The sequence below is a fragment of the Varanus komodoensis genome, unplaced genomic scaffold (genome assembly GCF_004798865.1).
Source record: "Varanus komodoensis strain SLA01 unplaced genomic scaffold, ASM479886v1 scaffold18_3, whole genome shotgun sequence".
Taxonomy (NCBI): domain Eukaryota; kingdom Metazoa; phylum Chordata; class Lepidosauria; order Squamata; family Varanidae; genus Varanus; species Varanus komodoensis.
Genome location: NW_025335549.1, coordinates 14,177,898 through 14,200,767, shown reverse-complemented (window position 1 = coordinate 14,200,767; position 22,870 = coordinate 14,177,898). Strand labels below are relative to the sequence as shown.

General features: G+C 40.9%; 1 protein-coding gene across 5 annotated transcripts in view; it reads left to right on the top strand.

Moving 5' to 3' along the window:
* The window catches only part of LOC123022127 (phosphatidylinositol-binding clathrin assembly protein-like), a 50,342-nt gene that overhangs the window by 14,831 nt on the left and 12,641 nt on the right, over nucleotides 1-22,870 (top strand). For all 5 annotated transcript variants that reach the window (XM_044427563.1, XM_044427565.1, XM_044427564.1 and 2 more), the window contains 16 exons: nucleotides 986-1,128; nucleotides 2,925-3,000; nucleotides 4,148-4,250; nucleotides 5,019-5,112; nucleotides 5,235-5,346; nucleotides 7,586-7,692; nucleotides 8,180-8,221; nucleotides 12,392-12,477; nucleotides 13,294-13,417; nucleotides 14,029-14,165; nucleotides 15,709-15,812; nucleotides 16,315-16,461; nucleotides 16,880-16,990; nucleotides 20,565-20,681; nucleotides 20,781-20,811; nucleotides 21,563-21,683. In XM_044427563.1, the coding sequence (XP_044283498.1) occupies nucleotides 1,009-1,128; nucleotides 2,925-3,000; nucleotides 4,148-4,250; nucleotides 5,019-5,112; nucleotides 5,235-5,346; nucleotides 7,586-7,692; nucleotides 8,180-8,221; nucleotides 12,392-12,477; nucleotides 13,294-13,417; nucleotides 14,029-14,165; nucleotides 15,709-15,812; nucleotides 16,315-16,461; nucleotides 16,880-16,990; nucleotides 20,565-20,681; nucleotides 20,781-20,811; nucleotides 21,563-21,683 (1,632 nt within the window). In that variant the 5' untranslated portion in view covers nucleotides 986-1,008. The remainder of the gene's footprint in view (nucleotides 1-985; nucleotides 1,129-2,924; nucleotides 3,001-4,147; nucleotides 4,251-5,018; nucleotides 5,113-5,234; nucleotides 5,347-7,585; nucleotides 7,693-8,179; nucleotides 8,222-12,391; nucleotides 12,478-13,293; nucleotides 13,418-14,028; nucleotides 14,166-15,708; nucleotides 15,813-16,314; nucleotides 16,462-16,879; nucleotides 16,991-20,564; nucleotides 20,682-20,780; nucleotides 20,812-21,562; nucleotides 21,684-22,870) is intronic.

Sequence of the window (22,870 nt, the reverse complement as noted above, 5' to 3'; positions counted from 1 at the left end):
TCTCTCTCTCTCTCTCTCTCTCTCTCTCTCTCTCACACACACACACACACACACACACACACACACACAGAGGGGTAAATGGTAGACAGTTCAGAACTGCTAAATTTAGCAATTTGTTTATTATTGCTGATTTTTATATACTGCCTCCCACCCCCATGGCCATAGGCTCTGGGTGGTCCATCAAAACTTAAATATTTTTGTAGAAGATTTTTTACCAGAGCTACTTCTTTGTGCAAGCTTTTCCAGCCTGTGTAATTACTTCGTATATTTTCTCCATTTGCAAGATCTCCAGCTACCATCTGAGAGCCTAGCTTTTGTCTGCACTTTGAGATGAGGAGAGAGGCAAGCCTTTCTTTCTAATTTCCTCTTCGTGAGACATGCTGGTTTTAGTCTGCTGCTTTCTTTAGATAGCACATCCCAGTCTGTTTTTATAACCAGAGGATTCATTGATTTTTCGCAAGGCATATACTTTATTTTCTCGTATTATCCCTCTGCTAATGTGGTGCATCCCTGCTTCACACTCCCTTGGGATTATTTGCTAAAGCCCTATTTTTAACTGAAGAATGGACATCAGAAAAGGTGCAGAGCTGAAGGTAGCCACAGATTAAAGAAGATTGGCTTCAGCCAGCTTCTTGCACTATCTTTATCAGTAGAAGAAGCTACATGATTGGACAAAAGAAAGCAAAAGTTAAAGATAGTAAAAGATGTAGAATATGAAGTCAGTTTTTGAGATAGTTTAAGAGGTACAAAGTGTTCTCCACTATAGTGCATAGATATTGTTAAAGATAAAATGATTGAAACTTGGAGTATTTGAGCAAGGGAGGAAAACTACCTGGGAGATGCACATGCAGGCCAGATGCTGAAGAAGCTTCATGAATATAGTTCCCATTTGCTTAGAATACCTGAGTGTGTGAGTGTGTGTGTGTGAATTCTGTTAAAATTCCCATATTGCTTTTTACAGAACGTTCTCTTTTGTATGTTTTAGATCTAATTCAGTGCACAAATGAGATGAATGTGAATATCCCACAGCTGGCAGACACGCTTTTTGAGAGGACGGTGAACAGTAGCTGGGTCGTCGTGTTCAAAGCTCTAATTACAACACACCACCTCATGATGTATGGAAATGAGGTAAGGCAGTAGTCGTTTGGGATAGACTCTTACTTTGAATCATGGGAAGGGGTTCAGAAGGGGTGCACGTGATCTCTGCGAGGGCAGAGTGTCTGAGGAACTCAAAAGTACAAGTAGGAATTATATATCTGGCTTTCTTTCTCACTAGAAAACAGATCATGGCATTCCTGTCATGTATTTAGGTCCCTGTCCCCAAGAACATAAATTTTCCTATTACACTGGGAGGGGGAATACGATGTTAGGACTCCCCCACCCCACCCCACCCCAGCCATCCTGGAAAGAATTGTGCCAACTGCTTTCCGAGTTGCCTCAGGAACCTTGGATGACCTCGTAGACAGGGCCGCCTGAACGCATGGGCCTGATGGGCACTTGCCCGTGGGCCCCATACTAATCTGTGCATGTTAACCCTTGGAAAATTGGAAAACTTCCAAAATTACCAGTAGTTGCAGTTGTCATAGGGGCCCCAGTGCACTGCTTTGCCCGGGGCCCATAATGCTGTTAAGTCGGCCCTGCTTGTAGAGGTTGAAAACAGGAGAGGGGGCACGGGGTCCAGATATGAGAATCCCTTGGCTTCACTGTCAGCCATCCCAACCCAAAGACCTATCTGGGTAGCAGTTATTCCTGTTTTCTCTTTTGGAGGAAGGAGATGGAGGATTGGGGAGTAGAGGCCACCTCTGTCCAACTGTTGTCCTGCAGCAACAGCCCTGTTGGGTAGAGGCTTTTGGGAAACTCTGAGGATCTTGTCTGACGGGCAGCAGCCCCATAGGATCGCTCCCTAACTTAGCAGGTGCCCCCCCCCCCAAAATACTGAAGTGTTGCTGTTGTTACATTGCATTTATATCCCACCTTGTGAGAAACTCGAGGTGACTTACAGGAATATAATTTGGCTCTACCAGAAGCATTCTGCAAGGTGCCTGAAGCAGAAGCTTATTATGCATGCTATTGTTATTGCAGAATTCCCTATGCAGTTTGGGCTGAATCGCCTTTTTCCTTTTACTAGACTGTTGGCACTGTCAAACTACAGCATCTCTTAAAGCATGTGCTCGGAGCCTTTTCATCATTGCTGAGCCTTTCAGATTGTACTTACGGTGGGAGCAGGGCTTGGTTCTCTAGCCCATGTACCCCGCCACTTTTAGTAGGAGGAAAAGCTAAGAGGTGCCTAAAAAGATCCCGTGTTAGAACTTGGCATCAGGGAAATCAGCAGTCAAATGAACTTCACTTCTCTGTAGGGTTGGTAAGTTTTGCCACTTGTGAGAGAGGAAACAGAGGAGTGGAGATGAGCATATGCAGCCTAAAACAGCACCCTCTGTCTCATTACTCTGCTAGAAGAGCCCCAATGGACACTGTATAAAGAGTTTCTTAGTCCAAACACAAGCATTGATGCTGAAGGAAGGAGTATTTATTTGCCTACAATTCCTTGCAGGTAGATATTTTACTGTCATATCACTGAAAACAGTTGCAGAATCATGTGCACACGTTTTCTGACCATGCTCTGATGAGTGAGGTCCATGCAAAAGGTGTAATGTTGAACAAATTCTGCTCTCATTTTCTTTTCACCGGACCAGAGTTTGTAAAATAGACTGTGCCATGGCCTCTGCCGCACAACTCAATTTCTTTTTTGCCTCTTGGGGAACAACCGAGCATTAGAGCTGCTTGTAGATCCATTTGCTTGTCTTCGTATTGGTTTTTGCATGATCAGTGTCACTTAACAGCATTGCTTGGAAAGTTGCTTCTATGTGTATGGGAGACTAAGACATGATCGAAATAATATTGAATTTGATTCTTTTCCCCATTAGCGCTTTATCCAGTACTTGGCATCTCGAAATACATTGTTTAATCTCAACAACTATCTGGATAAAAGTGCCATGCAGGGTAAGGATTTTTTTCTTCTTCTAAGGTGGAAGTTGCAGTCTATATATTGTTATGGTCAGAAGGAATGTCCAGAACTCAAGCATACTAAATGAGTCTGTTAAGCTGCTCCATGTTGTATTTAGCTTGCAATACCCTTGGGGCCCTCCAAATGTTTGGCCCAGGATTTACATCAGCCTGGCCAGCATTGCCAGTGCTGTGGGGAGATGGGGGTTGTAGGCCAAAACCTCTGGAAAGCCACATTGCTCACACCTGTGCAAAGGAAAAAAAAAAAAAGAATACTTTCAAAAGTGCACTGTACTATCATTTATCAAATCTGGTAGGTTTACAACTTTATCCAACATACGTATGTTTGGATGTACAGCCTCTGAATTAATTTGTGCTTATGCTAAAGGTGTACCTTTAGAATGGTATTGAGAATATGACCTGAGCATTGCAAAAAGATGGGGAGATTTTAATTCATTAATTGAAATGACATTTCTAATTTTGAAATTTATGTTTCCTGAACAAGCATGGATTTTGATTAAATTCTACAGTGATTATTTATTTATTTGTAGGAAATTTTATTAAGATTTTAAAACTAATACTACAAACATCAGTTGTCGTACACACCGGATTTACTGGGTCAGCCCCCTACTACATATCTTTTAACATTCTATGGTCATACTAAAATCCATTTATAATAACCTGAAAACATCTTTAGATCAGAACCAAGTCCCGTTTGTCCAGCCAAAAAAAAAAAAAAGTAATTCCAGATTTGATAGAAGTCACTATCTTCCTCTTCTTCATCAGTGAAATCAGTCTCATCATTTCTCGCAAAATCCTGTTTCTCTTGACCAATGTCAAAGGGAAGCATCTCCAAGTTAAATAAGATTGCAATATCTTCTTTCTTCTTCAGTGATAAGTTTGATCTAAACATTTCTGGACAATTCAAGATCTTTTCAATTTTCTAATAATAAATAACTGCCTCACTCCCACTACAGTGATTATATTTGTTGTAGAACCCCTGTTAGGTTCTGTGTACTTTTAGTATTAATGCTGTATTATTTTATAATATTGCAAACCATCCTGTGATCAGATGTGGTAGAAAAAAGATAGAAGCACCAGAAGTATTAAACACCTAATTGATTTTTTAAAAAACCATTTCCAGGCTATGATATGTCTACCTTCATCAGACGATACAGCAGATACTTGAATGAAAAAGCACTTTCCTATAGACTTGTAGCAGTTGATTTCACCAAAATGAAAAGAGGGTAAGAATTCCTCATGTGTTCCCACAGTTCTGCTTCAACAGTTCTGCTTCTGCTTCAAATAATGTTTGACTGAACCAAATTAGCAGAATAGAATTCAATGGAATTTAGTTTAAGGAAATTTGCAGCAAGAAAGGGAAAGAAATCTACATTTGAATGAAAAAAATGAAGTATCTTTTTCTGTTAATTTGGAATCCGATGCTATATGTGGTTGGCATCATCACAGAAGTTAAATTGTTTTAGGGAATTAAACTACTCCTTAATGGAATTCAATAAACTAACACACAGATTTGAAAAATGCATATTGCGTATTGATTGCTCTCACTTTGAATTTGGTGGGCATACCCTTACAGATGTTCAGAGGACCATGGTGTTTCTTTGCTGTAATCCTAGGGCACCCAGCATTCAGCTCTAACAGCCTCCCAGTGTGGTCCCACCACTCTCTGAAATTCAGGGAACCCCTTTTCAAATATGTGAATTACACTAAATCTTTCCAAAAGATAAGCAATTGACTGCCTGAATTGCAGTTCAGCCTCTCAGTATTACTCTTGCTAAACAGTCTTGAAGCCATTTTGGTTTTATTTTTACATGTTTTAATCCCTACCTGTTTTTTTGTTTTTGTTTTTTGGGGGGTTTTTTGCACCCATGGGTGCATTCTGTGCATGAAACAGAAAAGCTTCCAGACCTCTGGAAGTTACTTATTCTTGCTGTAATGGATAATGGTAAGATCTGTGATTGTATACATCTGATTTTTCCATTGTGTCTTTGAAGGATTGATGGTGTGATGAGAACGATGAATACTGAGAAGCTTCTGAAAACCCTTCCGATTATCCAGAATCAACTTGATGCACTTCTTGATTTTGATGTAAGTTGTGGAATTGCTTTCTGTTGCTAAAATCCACCAATTGGTTTATGGAGGGGAAAGAAATATGTTGTGATTCACTCCCTGTTGCTTAACTATTAAAAATTGCTCTGCTTTCTACACAGGCAAACCCAAATGAACTAACGAATGGGGTCATAAATGCTGCCTTCATGCTCCTCTTTAAAGATTCCATCAGGCTTTTCGCGGCCTATAATGAGGGGATTATTAACTTGCTAGGTATGTGAAACAATAAATGAAAATCGGTTGAACGTTTACTTAGCTGAGACACGTGTAAATAAGTGGATGTAGTTTTGTGTGGAATATCTTTTGTGTCCGTTCCCCCTTCACTTCCTGCTCTATCTTATTTGTTCTTCCCCATCACAATCTCCTGCACCCCCCCTTTCTCTTTTTTTCTCACCCCCCAAACTCTTCACCAGCACTTTCTTAGTTGTTCTTTCCACCAGCAGTACTCAGTTCCTATTGTCTCTAATGTGCCAGAAGTCTTTATAAAAATTATTTTTACACCCTGAGCCAGCTGGATTGTTCAGGAACATTCCAGAGCAATTCAACAGTAACGCCACTGTCCAGGAAAGATACATTTCAATTGACTGAAAGAAAGCACTGCAAAAGCTGCAGTGTCTCTAATGTAGTTCCTTTTGTTGAGGTTACCTTACGTGGTAGAAATAAATTGCTAAGAGCACTTCTTTAAAATTATCCACATGTACTCTGTTTTAGTACTTCTATTACAAGTTCCTAAAATACCACCCCAAGCTAGCTTTGACATAAAAAAACCACACAGATAAATCTTGGAAGCAGTAATGGCAGTAGTAGGTACTTAAGTTCAGAAAATGCTGTATATTTATTTTTTCATACGTTTAGTGGGATTAAAACTTGGGTAGCTCATAGGCCTCTCCAAAGCTCAGAGCAGCAAGGGCTGACTTAGTGATCCATCTGTCATTGTAGCTCCTTGGCAATAAACTAGACAAATATTGGTGGGTTCTTTTCTTGATCGTAGGCTCAGTTGCTGCCAAATAAAGTGTAAAACAGTGGCAGCTTCAAAGCATTGTTAAGCAGTTGAATTAATGGTAATGGAAAATACCTGTTTAAAATTGAATCTACTCTCTATCTGATTCAATTCATTGAGCAATGAATCAATGAAACAAACCCCCTTTGTTTTGAGCAAACAAAACTGCTATGTTTGCTCTATGCTACCCTTGCTAAACTGTCCAGAGAGCTTTGGCTATTGGGCAGTATAGACATGTAATAAATAATACGGGTTTAGAAATAAGCAAAAGCTCTTAGATGCTTTCAGTACTTATGTCTAGATTTATATCCTGCTTTTAGATAATGTCCTAAAGTTTACCTTTGTACAATCAACAGTATGTTAAAGCAAGAATTGGACTAATGTTACCAGCTCTCTGACTTTTATTTCACCACTGCTTGTAATTTGCACCCTGAAACAGCAAAACTGAATTTCTGTAAAAATGTCCACAGACAGAGAGTTTGGCCATCCATTCCCAGTTTGTACTTGCTCAAAGTGACTGGAGAAGTAAATGTATACAGATCTGTCAAAGCAGTATAGAAAGTGGATACAGTTAGTTAACTACTGAAGTGGAAGCTCTCGCTCAGATTTTGAATCTACTAGCACCCTAACACCAAACACATTGTGCTGAAATCTTAGGGACTCACTTCTGCTTCTGTCTTTGAAGGAGCAGCATAAAGCACAGGCTCAGCTAGAAAATCCTGCTGATTGAGGGAAGTTGGCTGTGTTTGGCAGATCGGACCTTTCAAAGGTCATCGAAAGATTGGGCCTTAGCTGCCCTTAGAATGTTAGGTTTGATTCAGAGATCGCCTTTCCACACATAATTGGCTTTGGAGACAGAAAGCCCTTATCTGTGTACAGCATGGGCATATAGCAGATCACTCCCAGTCTGTCCTGTGCAGTTGTTATACAGAACTCAGTATCTTTACTCTCTGTGTATTGTCTCCCTTTTCTCCCTGCACACAATGCTACTCTGCACAATTCCCCTGCAATTGCTGGAGCAGATGACTGCTCTTCACATTTCTTTCTTTACCTTTGAAACAATTGAAAATGCTGGTATGGAAGAAGTAACTAAGTATTTTAGCATCTTGAAAACAGTGGCATCTAATTCATTTACTAGGGGCTGACCACATCAGCTCCTTGAAAATAATGTTATGTTCTGCTTTCTTAAGATCCCAAAGGTTGATTGCATCACACATGGCTAAGCATTAAAAGGCAACACACAGCTTCCAGGTTTATGGATCTCTAGCAAGTTTTTATTGATTTAAGAAGTAGAATGGCTATCAGAAATACATAACTTCGTAACTCTAGCACACAATTTTAAAGTATAAAAATAAACTTCCTTGCAATTATCTTTCCAACACTCCATTAAAAATATTTTATATTGCAGTCTTTTATTTACGAATGTTTTTTTCTTTGAATTTCATGCTTCAGAAAAGTATTTTGATATGAAGAAGAATCAGTGCAAAGAAGGTCTGGATATTTACAAAAAGTTCTTAGCCAGAATGACCAAATTGTCAGAATTCCTCAAAGTGGCAGAGGTAAATAAACCTAGCAGCATCGGCAGTATTTCATTTCGCTCTCTGTACTGGTACAGTAATAAGTGCATATGGTCACAATAGTAACTTTAGAATGTCCTGCAAACATAACTTTTATCTGACCAATGGATGTAAACACTACCTAAACTACGAACATTTAAAGGGATATTTTCTACTCTCTGTTTTAAACAAAGATTTTAAAAAGTATTTACTGAATGTTCCTTATCCAAATAATTTCAAAGTTCAGACAAACCCGTCTTTGGCTATTTATGGTCTCTGAAATGGATTAAGACTTGTTAAGAAATGTCTTGTAGGATCTCCATACAAAATTCAACTTGAAAGTCGCATTTAGAGTTGTACCAGTTCAGAAAGCTCTCCATGTCCTCCCTGATCCCTTAGCTTTTATGTAGACATTCAGATCCACAGTTCTTTCTTTTCATTGCCACTGCATGTAGTAATGTACATTTTTTTCCCTTTTTTGTGAACCCAGCAAGTTGGAATTGATCAGGGTGACATTCCAGATCTTACTCAGGTCAGTGTACATTTCATATTAATTTAACCCAAGTCCTTTGTCCGTTTGTGATTTTTAATAGTTAGTATTCCATTCTATACATTCTGAGAAATCATTCTCTTCCATATATGTCATATATGGAAATACATGTCATTTTTCCTGTGATCTGTTTTGTTTGCATAAATAGTATATTTAATCAAATAACCCTTTAAAAATAGTATTTTATTTTCCCTGGGCTGCTCTAGAGAATACAATTGCTAAAGATGTCTTCCCCTGCCATAACAAGATTTCTCCCCCAGAGCACTTGTCAAGACCGAAGAGATTTCTTTCTTCATTCAAATAATCCTTGTTTCCCCTAATTTAATCTGCCAGGTTGTACAACACCATGCAACTTATTTCAGATGCTCAGCAAGGCTCGTTTCCCAAACATTTCCCTCTCCCGTCCCCTTAAAGGGGGACAACAGGTCGATGGCAGAGCCCAGTTACAGGTTCTGCTGTAATAGTTCAGGCAGCTGGGGATAGAAAGACCTCTGGCTGGGAGGGCCACCATCAATCTGAGTAGACAGCACGGATCCAGAGGGATACAAGGCAGCCTCCTGTGTTGCCATGCCATCAAGGACATTTGCTTTGGGTGCTGGAGAGGGATGGGTGGAAAGGAGAAGCCATGCATGGGTATATCTAAAATGGTTCTTTGGGTTCCGATTTGCTACGAAAACCATCGTTCTGAGATGTTTAGTGATGGTGATACGGGGCCCCGTATGCAAAAGTGCGTTGCAGCCATCATGGTCTGGGGAAGGCCTGTAGCTCACCTGCAGAGCACATGTTCTGCATGGAGTAGGCCTCATGTTAAGCTTTCAGCAATCTGCAGTTGCAGATCTTGTTAAGAGGAAAGCCAGGGAGGATCTGAGACAAGGGGGAGTCACTGCTAGCCAGTGCAGCCAGCACTCGGATGGATAAATAGCTGAGAGAGTGTAAGGTAGCTTTCCTGTGAATTGATGCATCAACTCCACAGACGAAGCAGTCCTTCCCACTAGCCAGTGTCAAGGTCCCATAAATCATGCTTTTGTTTTATTTTATCATTACTTTTATTATAATTATAATGCACTCATAGTAGTGCACATTTGTTTTGCTGGGAAAGCATACAGGAACGTAGTGTCTACAGACCTGTATACTTCCCTGCTAACCCCTTTTTAACCCTTTTTAATCTGACTCGCAAAATGGTGCTTGTCTTTGACATTTGTCGACGGTAACCATTCAGGTAAAATTACTCCCTCAAGATGGTAGCATGGTACAAAGATGAGGGTGCCCTTGGCATCCTTCTTGAGGATCTTGCACTAGCTCCAGCTAAGATCACGTACATGCTTGGTCATATTTGACGTCTCGCCTTTGGACAGCTATCAAGTGTAACCAAAGGGAAAAATCAACTCACCTGTTGCCTCTACAGGACAGTGCCCAGGATGGGTACCTGCTCAAGTTGCCAGTGGGCAGCCTCCTGCACATTGCTCACCTGGGCCACCAAATCCTGTGCTCACACATCTGGAGAAATCTGCAGTGCCACAAGTGCATGCAAAAACATTTTGAAACATTATTTTTTCAAATATTTGTGAAATTAAGAGGGAGGGTTTTTTAGAGGCCTGGTCACCATGGACAGCCTTCCAAGATGCCTGTGCGGTGCTCTGAGGGGACAGTCTGTTGTTGTGAAAAGGGGGTCGTGTCAGCTGGCTTTCACGATATGGAGAAAAAGGTAGAAGGGTGAAAACGCCATGGCAAGCCCGAAACAGCTCCTCTTTGTAGCAAGGAGACAGCTTGGTCCTCTTGCAGTATCTCCTGGGTTCGCAGGGTAAGGACCAGGGGTGGAGAGAGGGAGGCAACAATTCACAGTAAGTCTGATCATCTGTTAGATGCAGATGTTCTCTCGACGACCCAGCCAGCTTGGATTATTGCAGTAATGTGCCATGTGAATGTACCCAGTGTATAAATGTATTTCCCGTTAACTCTTTTTTTTTGTTAAGCTGTGCTTTTCTCCCTTAGTGTAATTGTGTGTGTTAAACATCAAAATCTAGTCTATACCTTCAACTATTCTATCATTTATCTTGTTTTGGTGAATATAAGCCTTTCAATTCTATTCTTTTTCATTTTCTTATCATAAGTACATGCTAGTATTGTTAGGGTATTGGGATTTCTTTTATAGACTTGGTGAGGTTTTGGTAATCTATTGTAGCTGTATCCTGGCTTAAACATATTCCTTAGAAGTTCAGCTTACTTCTTTTTTTCTTGTGTCTTTAGCATTTACTAGTACTTTAAACGGATGAAGTGGGAGGTGTTCATACTGCATACCTTCAACTTCTATAGAAGCCTTCTCTTATTTGAGGGTTAGGGGTTACGGTTTATTTTTATTCATAACATCGTATCTTCAAGGATTCCACATGGGCCTTCTCATTTTATCTTCCCAAGAATCTTGTGAAGTAGGATTTGCTTTCATCCATGAGCAATGGCAGAAAAGCCCAAACCCAGCTCCACTCAACTTAGGCAGAGAATATTTTAGCTGCTTCCCACGTACTGTCAGTAAGAACAAAGGCAAGCATGAAAGTATGTTCCTATTATATGCAGATTTAGGTTTAAGATTTTAGTATTTTTCTTTGGTTGTTCCCCTCTTTCTTGCGCCATTTACTTCGGCTCCTTCGTTCAGAGTCAGTATGAACTTGGTAATTCAGTTGCTTGTCTCAACTTTACCTCTAATGCTTATCAGAGCTTAGAAATCAATGTAGCTGTTTTTCTTTTTGATCAGACTTGGCTTGATTGCTCTGCAGAAGCTTGACAAGCTTTTAGAGCACTCTCACTCCCTAGCCCAAGAACTTAAACTGGCTAGTCAAAGTAGTCAGATATGTTGGAAATTGCTGCCTGTACCATGTTTTGGGTAAACATAATCCACTGCATGTACTGAATGTATGGAAAAGGATTTCCTGTAAAATTAGAGGCCAGCTTATGCAAACCATACGTTATTTTTAAATGAATTTGATGTTCATTTGCTATGCACTTCATATCCTGATATCATTTTTCACTTCCTGCCATAGAAATTAAAGAATGATTTTTTTAACTGAAAAAAGGAAGCAACGTTTAATTGAGGAATGGTTTGTAAAATATTTGCACAGAACATGGAATTGTGTGCTAAATTATACTTTAGACTGAACCTGGATTTTCAGACATTCTGGTCCAGGGAACTCTTGCCATTTGAGGAATCTTTGCATATGTGTCCCAGGACTTCTCTGTATAGCTGAAGATTCTGGGATTTACTTGGAGAGCAGACCAACCACCGTCAGTTCCACCTGAACCCTAAAACACCCCCAAGCCACAGCAGTTCCATTTCTCCTGACTGTCCTCCTAGGAGCATGAGGACGGGTTAGCCTTCCTCCCAGTGAAGCGGGCAGCTGTTGTCGCTTAGGCTACTGGAGTGCCTGGACCACAGCACCACCTAAAGTTGCCCTGCCTGCCTTTCAGGAGGAGGTGGGGTCTGGGGTCTACCATGTTTATGTTGGCCAACAAGGCCATAAAAACAATACTTTCTGCAAGCTAGAGCAGCCCCAAAGCAGTGGACATGCATTCAGGGGGCTTGGTCTGCCACTAATGATTTTCCTCGCTGAGGAGCCCCAGGTTCTTCTGGAAAACTTCCCGAAAGCCGCTCATCTGGAAGATGGTGATAGGAGCGATTAACAAATCCCTATCTAAATTAGGAGGGAGGAAAGGGAGGAGTTGCAGCTCAGTGGTGGGGATGCAGAAGGTCCCAGGCTGAATTGCTGACACGGTCAGTTAAAATGGATTATGGAGCAGGTGATCTGAAAGACCTCTGAGAGCCTGGCTGTTTGTTGACAAGGAGAGGAAGCAATGCTGGATTCGATGGACGAGTAGTGTGACCTGATATAAGGCCGGCATTCTATGTTGCTAGTATGTGTTTGCTTTCTATAGCACGTACAATCATATTTGGCATTTTCCCCTGTGGCTTTTTTACATGGGAGAGGCGACAGCAGCTAAATTGTGGTAGGGAGTAGAACTGAAGCCTTTATTCTTTTCTCTCTGAGCATCCTACTCTGACTTCTTAGGTAGAAATGATCTCTTTGCCCGTCAGAGCAGAATAATATATAAAAAATGGAGGCTTAACAACCAGCATACATTTGATGAGAATTTTAACTTTAGGCTCCCAGCAGTCTGCTTGAAGCACTGGAACAGCATCTGGCTTCTCTGGAAGGGAAGAAGACAAAGGAAGTTTCTGCTGCCAGCAGGTAATTTGAGAGGTTGATCATAACTGGAGTGTTGATTCTTGCCGTATTAGCATGTAGGCTGTTCCCATTTCTTGTATAGGCCTGTGTTTTCTTACTGTCCTGCCTCTCTGCCAAATTTTGTCACTCAAGGCAGTTAGTGACATGGCAGGATTGTTTCTTCATGAACATTACGAACTTTAGCCTGATGCTTTAAACTGTAGCACTGCCTCGTCCACATGGTGAACAGAAATGGTGCTGCTGCTGAAGAGGCTGATGGTTCCAAGCCCCAAAGCAAGGCAGACAAGCTTTATTGGAAGGTGTATTGAATGGCAAATTTAGCCGCAGCCCCAACTTATCAGCCACTTTTCTGTGCCATTAAAGGAAGGAGGAGAAACAGTGGGGAGTGGAAAAGTGGGGTAGGAAAAGGAATGTCCTTCCTAATCTCCCCACACAGATCAAAGAATTGCCCCCTGCATGCCTTAATCATATTTGCATGTCAAGATTATTATTATTATTATTATTTATTATTATTATTAGAACATTTCTATGCTCACGTGCATGTGTGGCCATCTCGATCGTTGTCACACATGCGAAGGCCTTTTGCCGTTTACTCCCGTTATTTGGGGGCACTCTGAAAATCCTCATTTGGGCTGATGCCAAGTGATCCGACAAGCTGGCTATAGTTCCCCCTTGATCTGGGCAAGCTTACGTTCTGTGGCTGGAGCTGTGTCTCCCCACCCAGTCTTAAGCAAGCACCTCGGTGATGCTGGAGGCTTTCTGTAGGTCGAAAGGCACTAAGTGCGTGCGCTAGCGTTGTCCATTTTCCGATGTTTGCAGAGCAAGCACTCTGTCTAGCGCAGTTTCCACCCTTGCCAGCACGGGAATGTCCTTCAGCAAGATGGATGAAAGGGAGAAGCAGCAGGCGCTGGAGGAGGAGCAAGCCCGACTGCAGGCACTGAAGGTATGGCGAGGCTTCTCAGATATGGCAGCGGCTTTTGATCCCGAAAAGTGCTATCATTGCACTTAAGTGTTCCGGTACAAGCGCTGCAGTTTTGCCTTATAATTCCGAGTCTTCAGATTGGACCTTCCTTAGGTGAATTGGAATGTGTGCCTTTGGAATTGCTGAGATGAGTGGCCATATGCTGCTGCCTTAATCTTCATTGATACCTCAGCATTACCTCTCTATCAGTGAATTTTAGAAAGTTTGGATTCACAAGTGCAGCCAAAGTTAACCAGTTCTGGAAGCCACTTATTTCAGTGAGGAAACAGCCAAGCAATTTCCATGTAAATCCGTGGGACTTTAAACTGCCTATCCGTGACTCGGTGTCTCATTTTGGCCTTCAAGTGAAGTCGTGTCTAAGCCGTTCCCGTGTGTTTCAGTGGAAAAGAGCTAAGCAGTGAGGCTTGGTTTGATTGCCCTGTAATGCACCAAAGAATGCGGATGTGGGTTAATTCTGCAAGACGATTAAGTTTCAGTTCCCGTATATTTGCATTGGCTGAATGTAAAGGCGAGCAACACAACGTAAGGGCTAATTTTCTAAGTAAATGTATTGTTGCACAACTGTCTTGTAGGAACAACGATTGAGAGAGATTTCAGTGGTGTCAAATTCTACCCCTACATCTGCCTCTCCGAGCACTTTATCAGGGAAGAGTGTGAATACGAATGCTACTGTTGACCTCTTTGCCGCACTCGCACCAACTACTAATAGGTATGGGGGGCAGGCGGGGGGGCGGGGTACAAAGGACCTATAGCCATTTTCATTTTCCATGTTAAAGCCACTTCTCGGCCTTAGAAAGTACAGTGAACAGTGTTGCACCTTTAAAAGCAACCTAAATATAGCTTTACTTTTTAAAGGAAACAGTAAACGTTATTGTAACATTTGAGTATGCCTTTTAAGACCAAACGGTCAACGGAAGTTTGTCTGCTTTGGTGTTTCACTTTTCAGTGCTCCATTCATGGATTCACAAGTGGAAATTGGGATGGAGAGCAGGTTCTTCTGCTGCATAAACATTATAGTATCTTGTTTGTTGTTTACTGAAAAGAACCTTGACCACAGTACTCACAAACAAAATGCACTGTTTCCAATTCTCTTCCCCATTGCAGTTTGTAATCATCTAATGGAATAATTAGGATTGAGGCTTTACTCCTAAAACATTTGATTTCACTTGCATCTTTTTTAAGCATTATCTTTTTTTTAAATTTTAGAACTGTTCTTCTCTCAACATTTTTTTAAAGAGAAAGATTTATTGAGCTATCACACTTTGTATTATTTGGGCTTACACGAATGCCACACAAACCTATCCAAAATCTAGGTTATTGACCGTTAAAACAGTTTGTTTATTTCTCCCCAGTTCTATTGTTTCAGAGAGGGAGAATGGTGTTAGATAGACTCCATTACTGATCATGCTAAAACCAAGGTGGGGCAGCCAGCAGAGACCGCTTCGCACTTAAAGATCAAATGTATCTGCTTGGACCAGAGGTTATTTGAAAAATCCATAATTTAATATGCAGATGATAGGATGTCAGGATCTATACATAAAAAAGCAAAGTTTGCTGGGCACCTCAGGAACCAGCTTCCTGCAGGAGTTTCTCAGGTCCCTTCTTCACAGTCTTCAGAAAAGCTCTGAAGACTCACTTGTTTTCACTGGCCTTTTTACATTGTTAATGTTTTGTTTGTTTTTAACTTAATTGCTGCTATGGGAAGGTTCTACCCTTAAAGATGGCCTAAAATAATGATATGTAATAAAAATAAATAAGACCAGGAGAATAGATAATAAAACCAGTCATGGAGATGACAATTCAATAAAGCCAGTTCCTTAAAAGGAACAGTAAAATGGAAGACCGAAGTCCTTCATGCAAACAAAGCGACCAAAAGAGATAGATGGCTGCAAAAGAGAGTTCCAAAGCAAGTCTGTAGAAATGTCAACTGTGTAGGAACCGAGCCTGCCAGAGCTTGGAAATGCTCTAAAAAATGATGCATTTTCCATCTTGATGGGGGCTCTTACTTGTATTTAAATACTTGCAGTAAATTAAGCCTGTCCTAGAGAACTTACCAAATTAAATGTGTTGTGAAGTCAAAGTTGCAGATTCATTTTCTGATGTCCCTACTTGTATATCCGGATAGTTTTGAAAGTGTTTGAGCCCCGAGTTTGAGCTTCAGCATCTTCAGATATGCGTAAGCGTATATTGGACCACATCTCGCTTAAGTATGGCATTTCTCTGAGTGACATTCTTCTTCTTGTAACTTTCAGCATGCCCAACCTTTCTACAGATCTCTTTGATCTGCAGCCTGCATTTGTTCCAACAGTACAGAGCACTCCAGCCATAGCAACGTCAGCGAGTGGCGCCTGGGGAGGTAAGTTAACCGTTGTTGCTAACTAGAACTTTTACCATTCTTGGAATTCTGTGAGCCAATTATTTATTCAAATTAAAGCCATGCCTAAGGGGATGCTCAGCTAATCAGTTGTCATGAAATCCAGATACCATGTGCCTTGATTAACAGCCATGGCATAGAAAACATAAGAAAATAAACATGGCAGAGAAAAAAATCATAGCAAATATTACTGCTCTCCAAATTGGTTTATTCCCATTACAAGGAATATTCATTCATTCATTCATTCATTCATTCATTGAAAGACACTCGTAGGCTGCTCTATAGCCCACAACTGACTGTGAGTAGGATAATATTAATGTGGCATTTTTCAGATGCAAATAATTTGGCATTGTTTGGCATTATTTTTTACTTGTTGTTTTCTAAACCCTTGTAACCACAAATTGTGACTATGGACTGTCTTCTCTTGAATACAACTTGTCTTCTCTTTTTTCTTCTTTCTTACCACTGAATGCTGTTTTGAAAGGGCCTTTCTCATCAACAAATGGTTGTGTTGGATCTCCACCCCACCTCGACCTCTTTGATATGAAGCCTGTAGAAGAAGCAGTAAAAAGTACCACCCCTTTTATGACATCCACCTTTGCATCCAAACAAACAGTGGAACTTTTTAGTGGTAAAACATCCTCTAATTCCTTTCCTCATAGACTCTAGCAATAATTCAGTATCTAATTTTATTGATACTTGCTTCCTGTCTTTAGTTTCCAGTCCAAACTGCATTGCAACTCTTAATTAAACAGTTGGCTGTGGCCATCTTTAATTTAGAATGAAAGTGACAAACTGTGTTTGATGTCAGGTTGTGATTGCCCTTTAAAAAAAGGAAAATGCTGGGTTGCATACAACTGGCTAATGATCCATATTTCCATGGTGCAAACCTCTGCAAACCTAGTCTTTACTGTCTTTCTTTCTGTGCAGATGATTTTGCTGGTCATGGAGTACCATATCCTTCCATGTATTCCAGACAATTGTTTAACTTCTTTGCTTGCAGAACTGTTTAATTGGGGCAATCCTAATGCTTCTGTAAACATTTGTAGGCTATCCTCTTCATTCAACATCACAGAAAACTGCCCCCTCCACAATCAATGTGGATTTTGATGCAGTATTTGGTGAAAAATCCTCGGTGCCTGAGTTTAGAACTGCAACAGGTAACGTGCATAAAATGTCCAGTTTCTGTGTCCTTCTAAAGTCAGTATCTAGTGGTTTATATCAGTGGACCCAATACCTGCCTTCTTAGAAGAGGCTTTTTAATGTAAAGTCTTCATATTAAAAGAAATTGCCTTGTTGGATGAGGAACACCCATTTTGCTGAGACAGATGCTTACCTGGAGGGTATAAAACAGGGGTGCGGGTCATCCTCAGAGAAGCTCTTGGGGACCTCATTCTAGTGATGGCCAAGGACAAAGGGGATAGAGCCAAATACCACTGTATTGCAGCTTAAAGCTCATCTTCTCAGAAGCTGGACTGCAGGAGAGACCTAGTATAAATGCAGCCATTCCGCTGTATTTGATGCTCGCTTGGGCTGGGAGCAAAGCAGCTAAATACCAACTCTAATGCTTGGGTTCATCCAAAACTTGCATCTCTAGGACTCTCACCACAGACTCTTTTAGTAATGGGACTGGATCAGGCAATAGCAATTACCAAACAGAGAGTGTTAGATACTGAGCGGTAATGTGATTTCAGGAGAGTACCAGTTTGCACTTCTAAACCAAGACTTCATATTCTGGATTGTTTGGAAGTTGGTAATAACAGTTTCCTGGTTTAGGTGTCACGGGGGATGATCATTAGTTGCAAAGGAAGGATTGAAGCTGCCGATGGCAAAGGCTGATTCGTGTCTTAATTAGCCAAGATTGTCAACACGCAGCCAGAATGTGTTGAATTCCCTTTAAAAAGGAAAATGTCCTACAGTTTTTCAAACAAATTTGTGCATGAGAAAGCTCCGTGACTTCTGAAATGTTTTTATGGCTCATCATTCTCCAGCCCAGATCATGTTTTAGACTCTGATTTGTGGTGTTTTCAAGTTTAAAGAACTTAGGTTCATCACTGGCTGTGCAGCACAGTTCCTGCTTGTATCCTGGAAGAGCAAAAATAGAATTTTGTACAATGTGTACTTAAGCTGATTTTTTGTGTGCAATAAGTATATTTGTCAGCCAGGACTGTTGTATGTCGTCTTGAGACTGGCTTTAGATCTGCTGGTTTGCAAATGGCCGTTTCTAATCCCATGAGAAATGGAAACATGATAGGGCCATCTGTTAGCATGTGCTCATGTTGCACGAACTAGATTTCAGAGTACAGATGTTTAGAGGCAGTTTTTCAGCTTGTTCCCTAGATAGCTCTTCGTGCTTCACAAATTGCAGCTGTGATCTTTTCCTTCTGTGTGTGGAGGACAGAGGCCCAGGACTCCGGTCTTCTGGGGGATGGAAAGCTGTGCAGTGAGGAGCAAGTGGATAAGGCAGCCTGGTGAATTCCCCCCTATCACTTTGCCCTGACCCACCGTTTTCCTCCTCTGAACACATGTTACAATTTGGGCTCATGCACAGAACAACTACCAGCAAGAGCACCACATGCCCAGCCGCTGGGGATGAGATATTTATGGGGATCACGAGAGGACCATAGGCTGCATAAGTCCGTCTCTTTTCTGCTTCCTAGTCTCACCTCTCATTCTCTGCCTTCATATGCAATTTGTGTGTCAAATGGCTTTATTCACTGTGACTGGGTGTGTGTGACACCACAGCCCTTCCTGATACCTAGCTGTTCTGTCATAGCATGAACATATTGACACACATTTCTCACACCCAAACATTTTAGAAAGGTGGAAAGCCAGTAGTGGCTGCTCCATTGCAAAAGGCTTTGAAAGAAAACCAAAAAGGGGGAAAGTGATGGCAAGTGCTGTGTTTGCAGTGGATAGGAGACACACTAGATTCAGCCACCAGTTCTCCTAGGACCAAGGAAGACGGTGGCAGGGGCAGCCCATGGCAATGACCCATCTGTTGGACACACTATGATTTGTTCCAGGAACAAGCCACAGTGTGTAGGTCATTCACAGGGTGGATTGTGTGAAACTCACCTTGTAAAATGTGTTGGCATTTTTAAACTGATGCCTAACTTTAATTTCATGTTTTGGGATACTCTTAAGTATCTTACAGTGTATTTGATGGTGGCCTGCAATTATTTATCCTTCCCAAGAACAAATACCTAACTCTAGGCCCAGTTAAGCTGATACACATTGTGATTGTATCTCTCTTTTATCTTTTGGGTATTGTTTTTCAACATGGCCTCCTGGATCATGAATTTCAACGGGTAAGTTAAATGAAAAAATTACTTGCACATTTAAGGCTGCACACTTACCTGGACATCAGTCCACCTGAACAGTGTGGGACACGTAAACATGAATAAACTTGCAAAGGATTGTACTGTACAGAATTGAAATCGTGGGTTATGTAAATCCTGGTAATTCTTGCTTTGGCAAAACAAACTACATGTAATTCTTGCAAACCTAATTTCAAAAGAATAGAAGTGGAAGTTCTGTTTTATGCTGGCTAATATATTTTGAAAACAGTCAGGGAAGGGATCCTCTTTGTTTGTTTGTTCTTGCAAAGTGGAGCATATTTATTTTACTTTTAAATATGAAGATCCATTGACACGTGGTTGCGGTGTAGGGAAGATGGCTGCGGTCGTGTTCATCGCCCAGTGCGAAATTCGCGATTGGAAGCAAAATTTCGCCAAACTTTCTGTTCGTGAACTGACTTGTTCATGAACAGAAGCATTCGTGAACCAAGATATTACTGTATATTCCTGAACTCTCAGGAATGTCCGGACTTAAAGCAGAGTCTGCTCTTTTCCTGTTTTGAACATTTCTTGGTGTGGGGGCAGGAGCATGGAGCAGAAGTCCACTCCTAGAAGAGTCTATATTTGTGTGTGGTTTTTTGTTTTCTGATTTGCAATCTCCAAGGAAGAGCAACTGCCAGCAGTCATGTGCAAAGGGGAAGCTGAGGTTTTTGTGTTAAAGATGTTGTATGTGCTCATTGTAAAGATAACCCTTCAAAATTCCTCTCTGAATCTTTGAAATGGAAATCTTGCATTCCTGCAGCTCACTTCAATTTTCCCCAAAAGCTATTGGAACAGAAATAATGGGGGTGGTTAAGCTTGTTTTTAATTGTAGGTACACAGAACACATTTAAATTGTAGCTGCACAGAACACGTTCAAAAGGCTGATAATAGCTAGCTTCCAGTTGCTTATAATAGCTGGTGAGTTCAACTTCACTGAAAGGCTCATGTAGGCATTTGAGTGAATATCTCAGTGTAGATGCAGATGTATACACACAAAAGGAACACACAGCTGATCTCTCTCTCTCTCTCTCTCTCTCTCTCTCTCTCTCTCTCTCTCTCGTGTGTATGTATGTGTGTGTGAAGAGTAAGGGATTTCTGGAGGGGATTACTTTTTTCTGTGGTCTGTCTTTTCTCAGTTCTTTAATCAGGTCTTCAATTTTTTTTATTATTGAACTTGTATTTAGGTGTGTGTGTCTCCAATATAAAAAGTTTATATTTTTATAACGCATTTTAAGGTTTTAATATCCACAAACCTTCCAAAGAGTGCCAGCTGTTTGGCAGTATAGAAACGTAATGAATGAATGATGACTCTTAGTTGAAATTATAGTTGAGGATTAATGAATATTCTTCATGCTTTCTGTTTTCCCTTTCTACCCAGTCTTTAACTGTGCAGATGAGGTATTACAGCCAACGGTACCAACACAAAATCAAAGAGGAGTTATAACTGGGCAGCAGAGTGGGAAGATTTTGGCTGGTGACCTTGATTCTTCACTCGCCAATCTAGTAGGAAGTATGTGCAATGCCTGCATATCAAAATATATAAATATATATTTCTTTTATAAAAGAATCCACATTCTCTTTTAAATGCTTCCAATGTGTTTTGTTACAGATCTTGGCTTTGGAGGAACACCGACCAAAAAGTGAGATGTCTCCCTGAATATATGTTTCAGCTGATTTCATTAATAGCATTATCATTTAAATATCGAAGATGAAAGGTTTACATGATGTTTGCTGCTCTTTAAATCTCTTTTGATTATGAAAAAATTCATGTGTTACTAGTGGAATGCCAAACATTTAAAAGTTAACAAACATTTTCTATGTTAGCAATAATAACCAACATATAGTAGACGCTCCAATGTAAAAGATGTTTAAAATAGAATTTATTGAATACAGAATGCAGTCTGGGTTTAAAAATGAATGAGATAAGGCTACCTTGTCAGTGCTTTGGCAATGAGCGCCTTTGTAGGGCTGCTTCACGCATGGAGTGGAGGGGGGCGCCAGAAAGGCAGCTCAGTTGCCTTTCCTTTGGCTGTTTCTGATACATGTGAATTATAACTAACATCAGCTGAGCTGTAGTCATCATGCCAGTGTAACATATGAATTTGCAAGACACTTAGTTCCCCCGCTTGCCAGGATTATTTATAGTGGTGCTTTTTGCCAAAGTAAACACTTCCTGGAATACCTGGGGCATTAATTAAGGGTGCAGTTTGTGAATTATATAAAGTGTTAGTAAGTGGTATGTATGGGTCTTTTTTTGGGGGGGGGGATCAAGGGGCATGAAATGTAATAAAAGTAGAAAGTTGAAGAAATGAATAGCTGGCAGAACAGCTTTTCATGCTTTTAGTTGTTTCCTGAAGGTACGTATCCATGTATTGTGCAATTCACTTTCAGATCTGATATGCAGTGGAATCAGCCTACCGAGAAGAAACTTACCGGTGGAACCAACTGGCAAGCAAAAACTAGCTCCTCCACTACGTGGAACACAGTCCCCATCCCTCCTGCTCCACAGATGGTAATGTCTTCTATATTAAAAGATTCAGATTGTTATGTTTGTTCCGCTTAAAGCCTGGCTTTTATAACCTTCGAAGCATTCTTGTAAATATTCCACTTTTTGAAAAGAATGTTGGCATGGAACTGTAGAATATCAGGGAGAAGATATGAGCACTGAATGAACTGGAGGATACTTTATATCTTATATAAATAGTAGTCAGCTGTTGAGTGCCAGGAAAGCTACTTCGTATTTGCTTGATTGTTTCAGTGGCATTTGGTGGATGAACTATTATTTTATTTATAGCCTGCCTTTTTTCCTTTCAAGGAACTTAAGGCCGCTTACGTAATTCTCCTCCTCCTCTCAATCGTATCCTCACAACAACAACCCTGTGAGGTAGGCTGGGCTGGAGTTTGCGATTGGCCCGAAGTCACCCAGTTGGCTCCATGGCTGGGTAGGGGACTGGAACCCAGATCTCCCAAGCCCCAGTCTGGCATTATTTGCTGTAGTGTGTGCCAAGTGTGTATTTCTGCCATCAGAGGTTGATTTGTGATGGCTGAACCTGAGCACTATGGCTTAATCATGGGCGAACATCTAATTGTAATCCATTCTGAGAGCATCAGCTAATTGAACAGTATAGAAATGCAATGAATGAATGTACAGTACCTTGCAGAGGTATTTACCATTGCAGGACGAAAGCTTGTGCAAGACATTGTAGGTTAATTCCAGGTTGTTTAACCCATGATTAACCCACAGTGTTCAGGCTGACACAGCATGGGGATTTGCTGCCATTATGTGCAATCCGGGTCCATATTTTCGTATTGGGTTGAAGAAATAAGTGGGCTTCAGGCTTCCTTGCCTCTGTGCTCTGGTCTATTTACCGCCATTGCAGTTCGCAGTGTGCTTAATGCAATGGGAATGTGTGAGGGCATGAGAGCAGGAGAAGAATTTCTGTGAACTGAGTCATGTTGTAGCCTCCTTTTCTTGGCCCAGGGAAGCCACAAAGAATGGCATCCGGGCAAGTAGGTAGGCTATCAAAGGGAGGATGGGCAGAATGCTCAGTCCCTCTTCCACTCTGCCCTTCGTATGAATAAAGCACAGACTAGTAACTCCTGTAAGATTATTTTAAAGACTGCCAGTGTTTCTACTAAGGTCATGGGTTCATATAATACCTTTGGGAGTAAAAGGGATTGAGAGGAAATGACCTTATA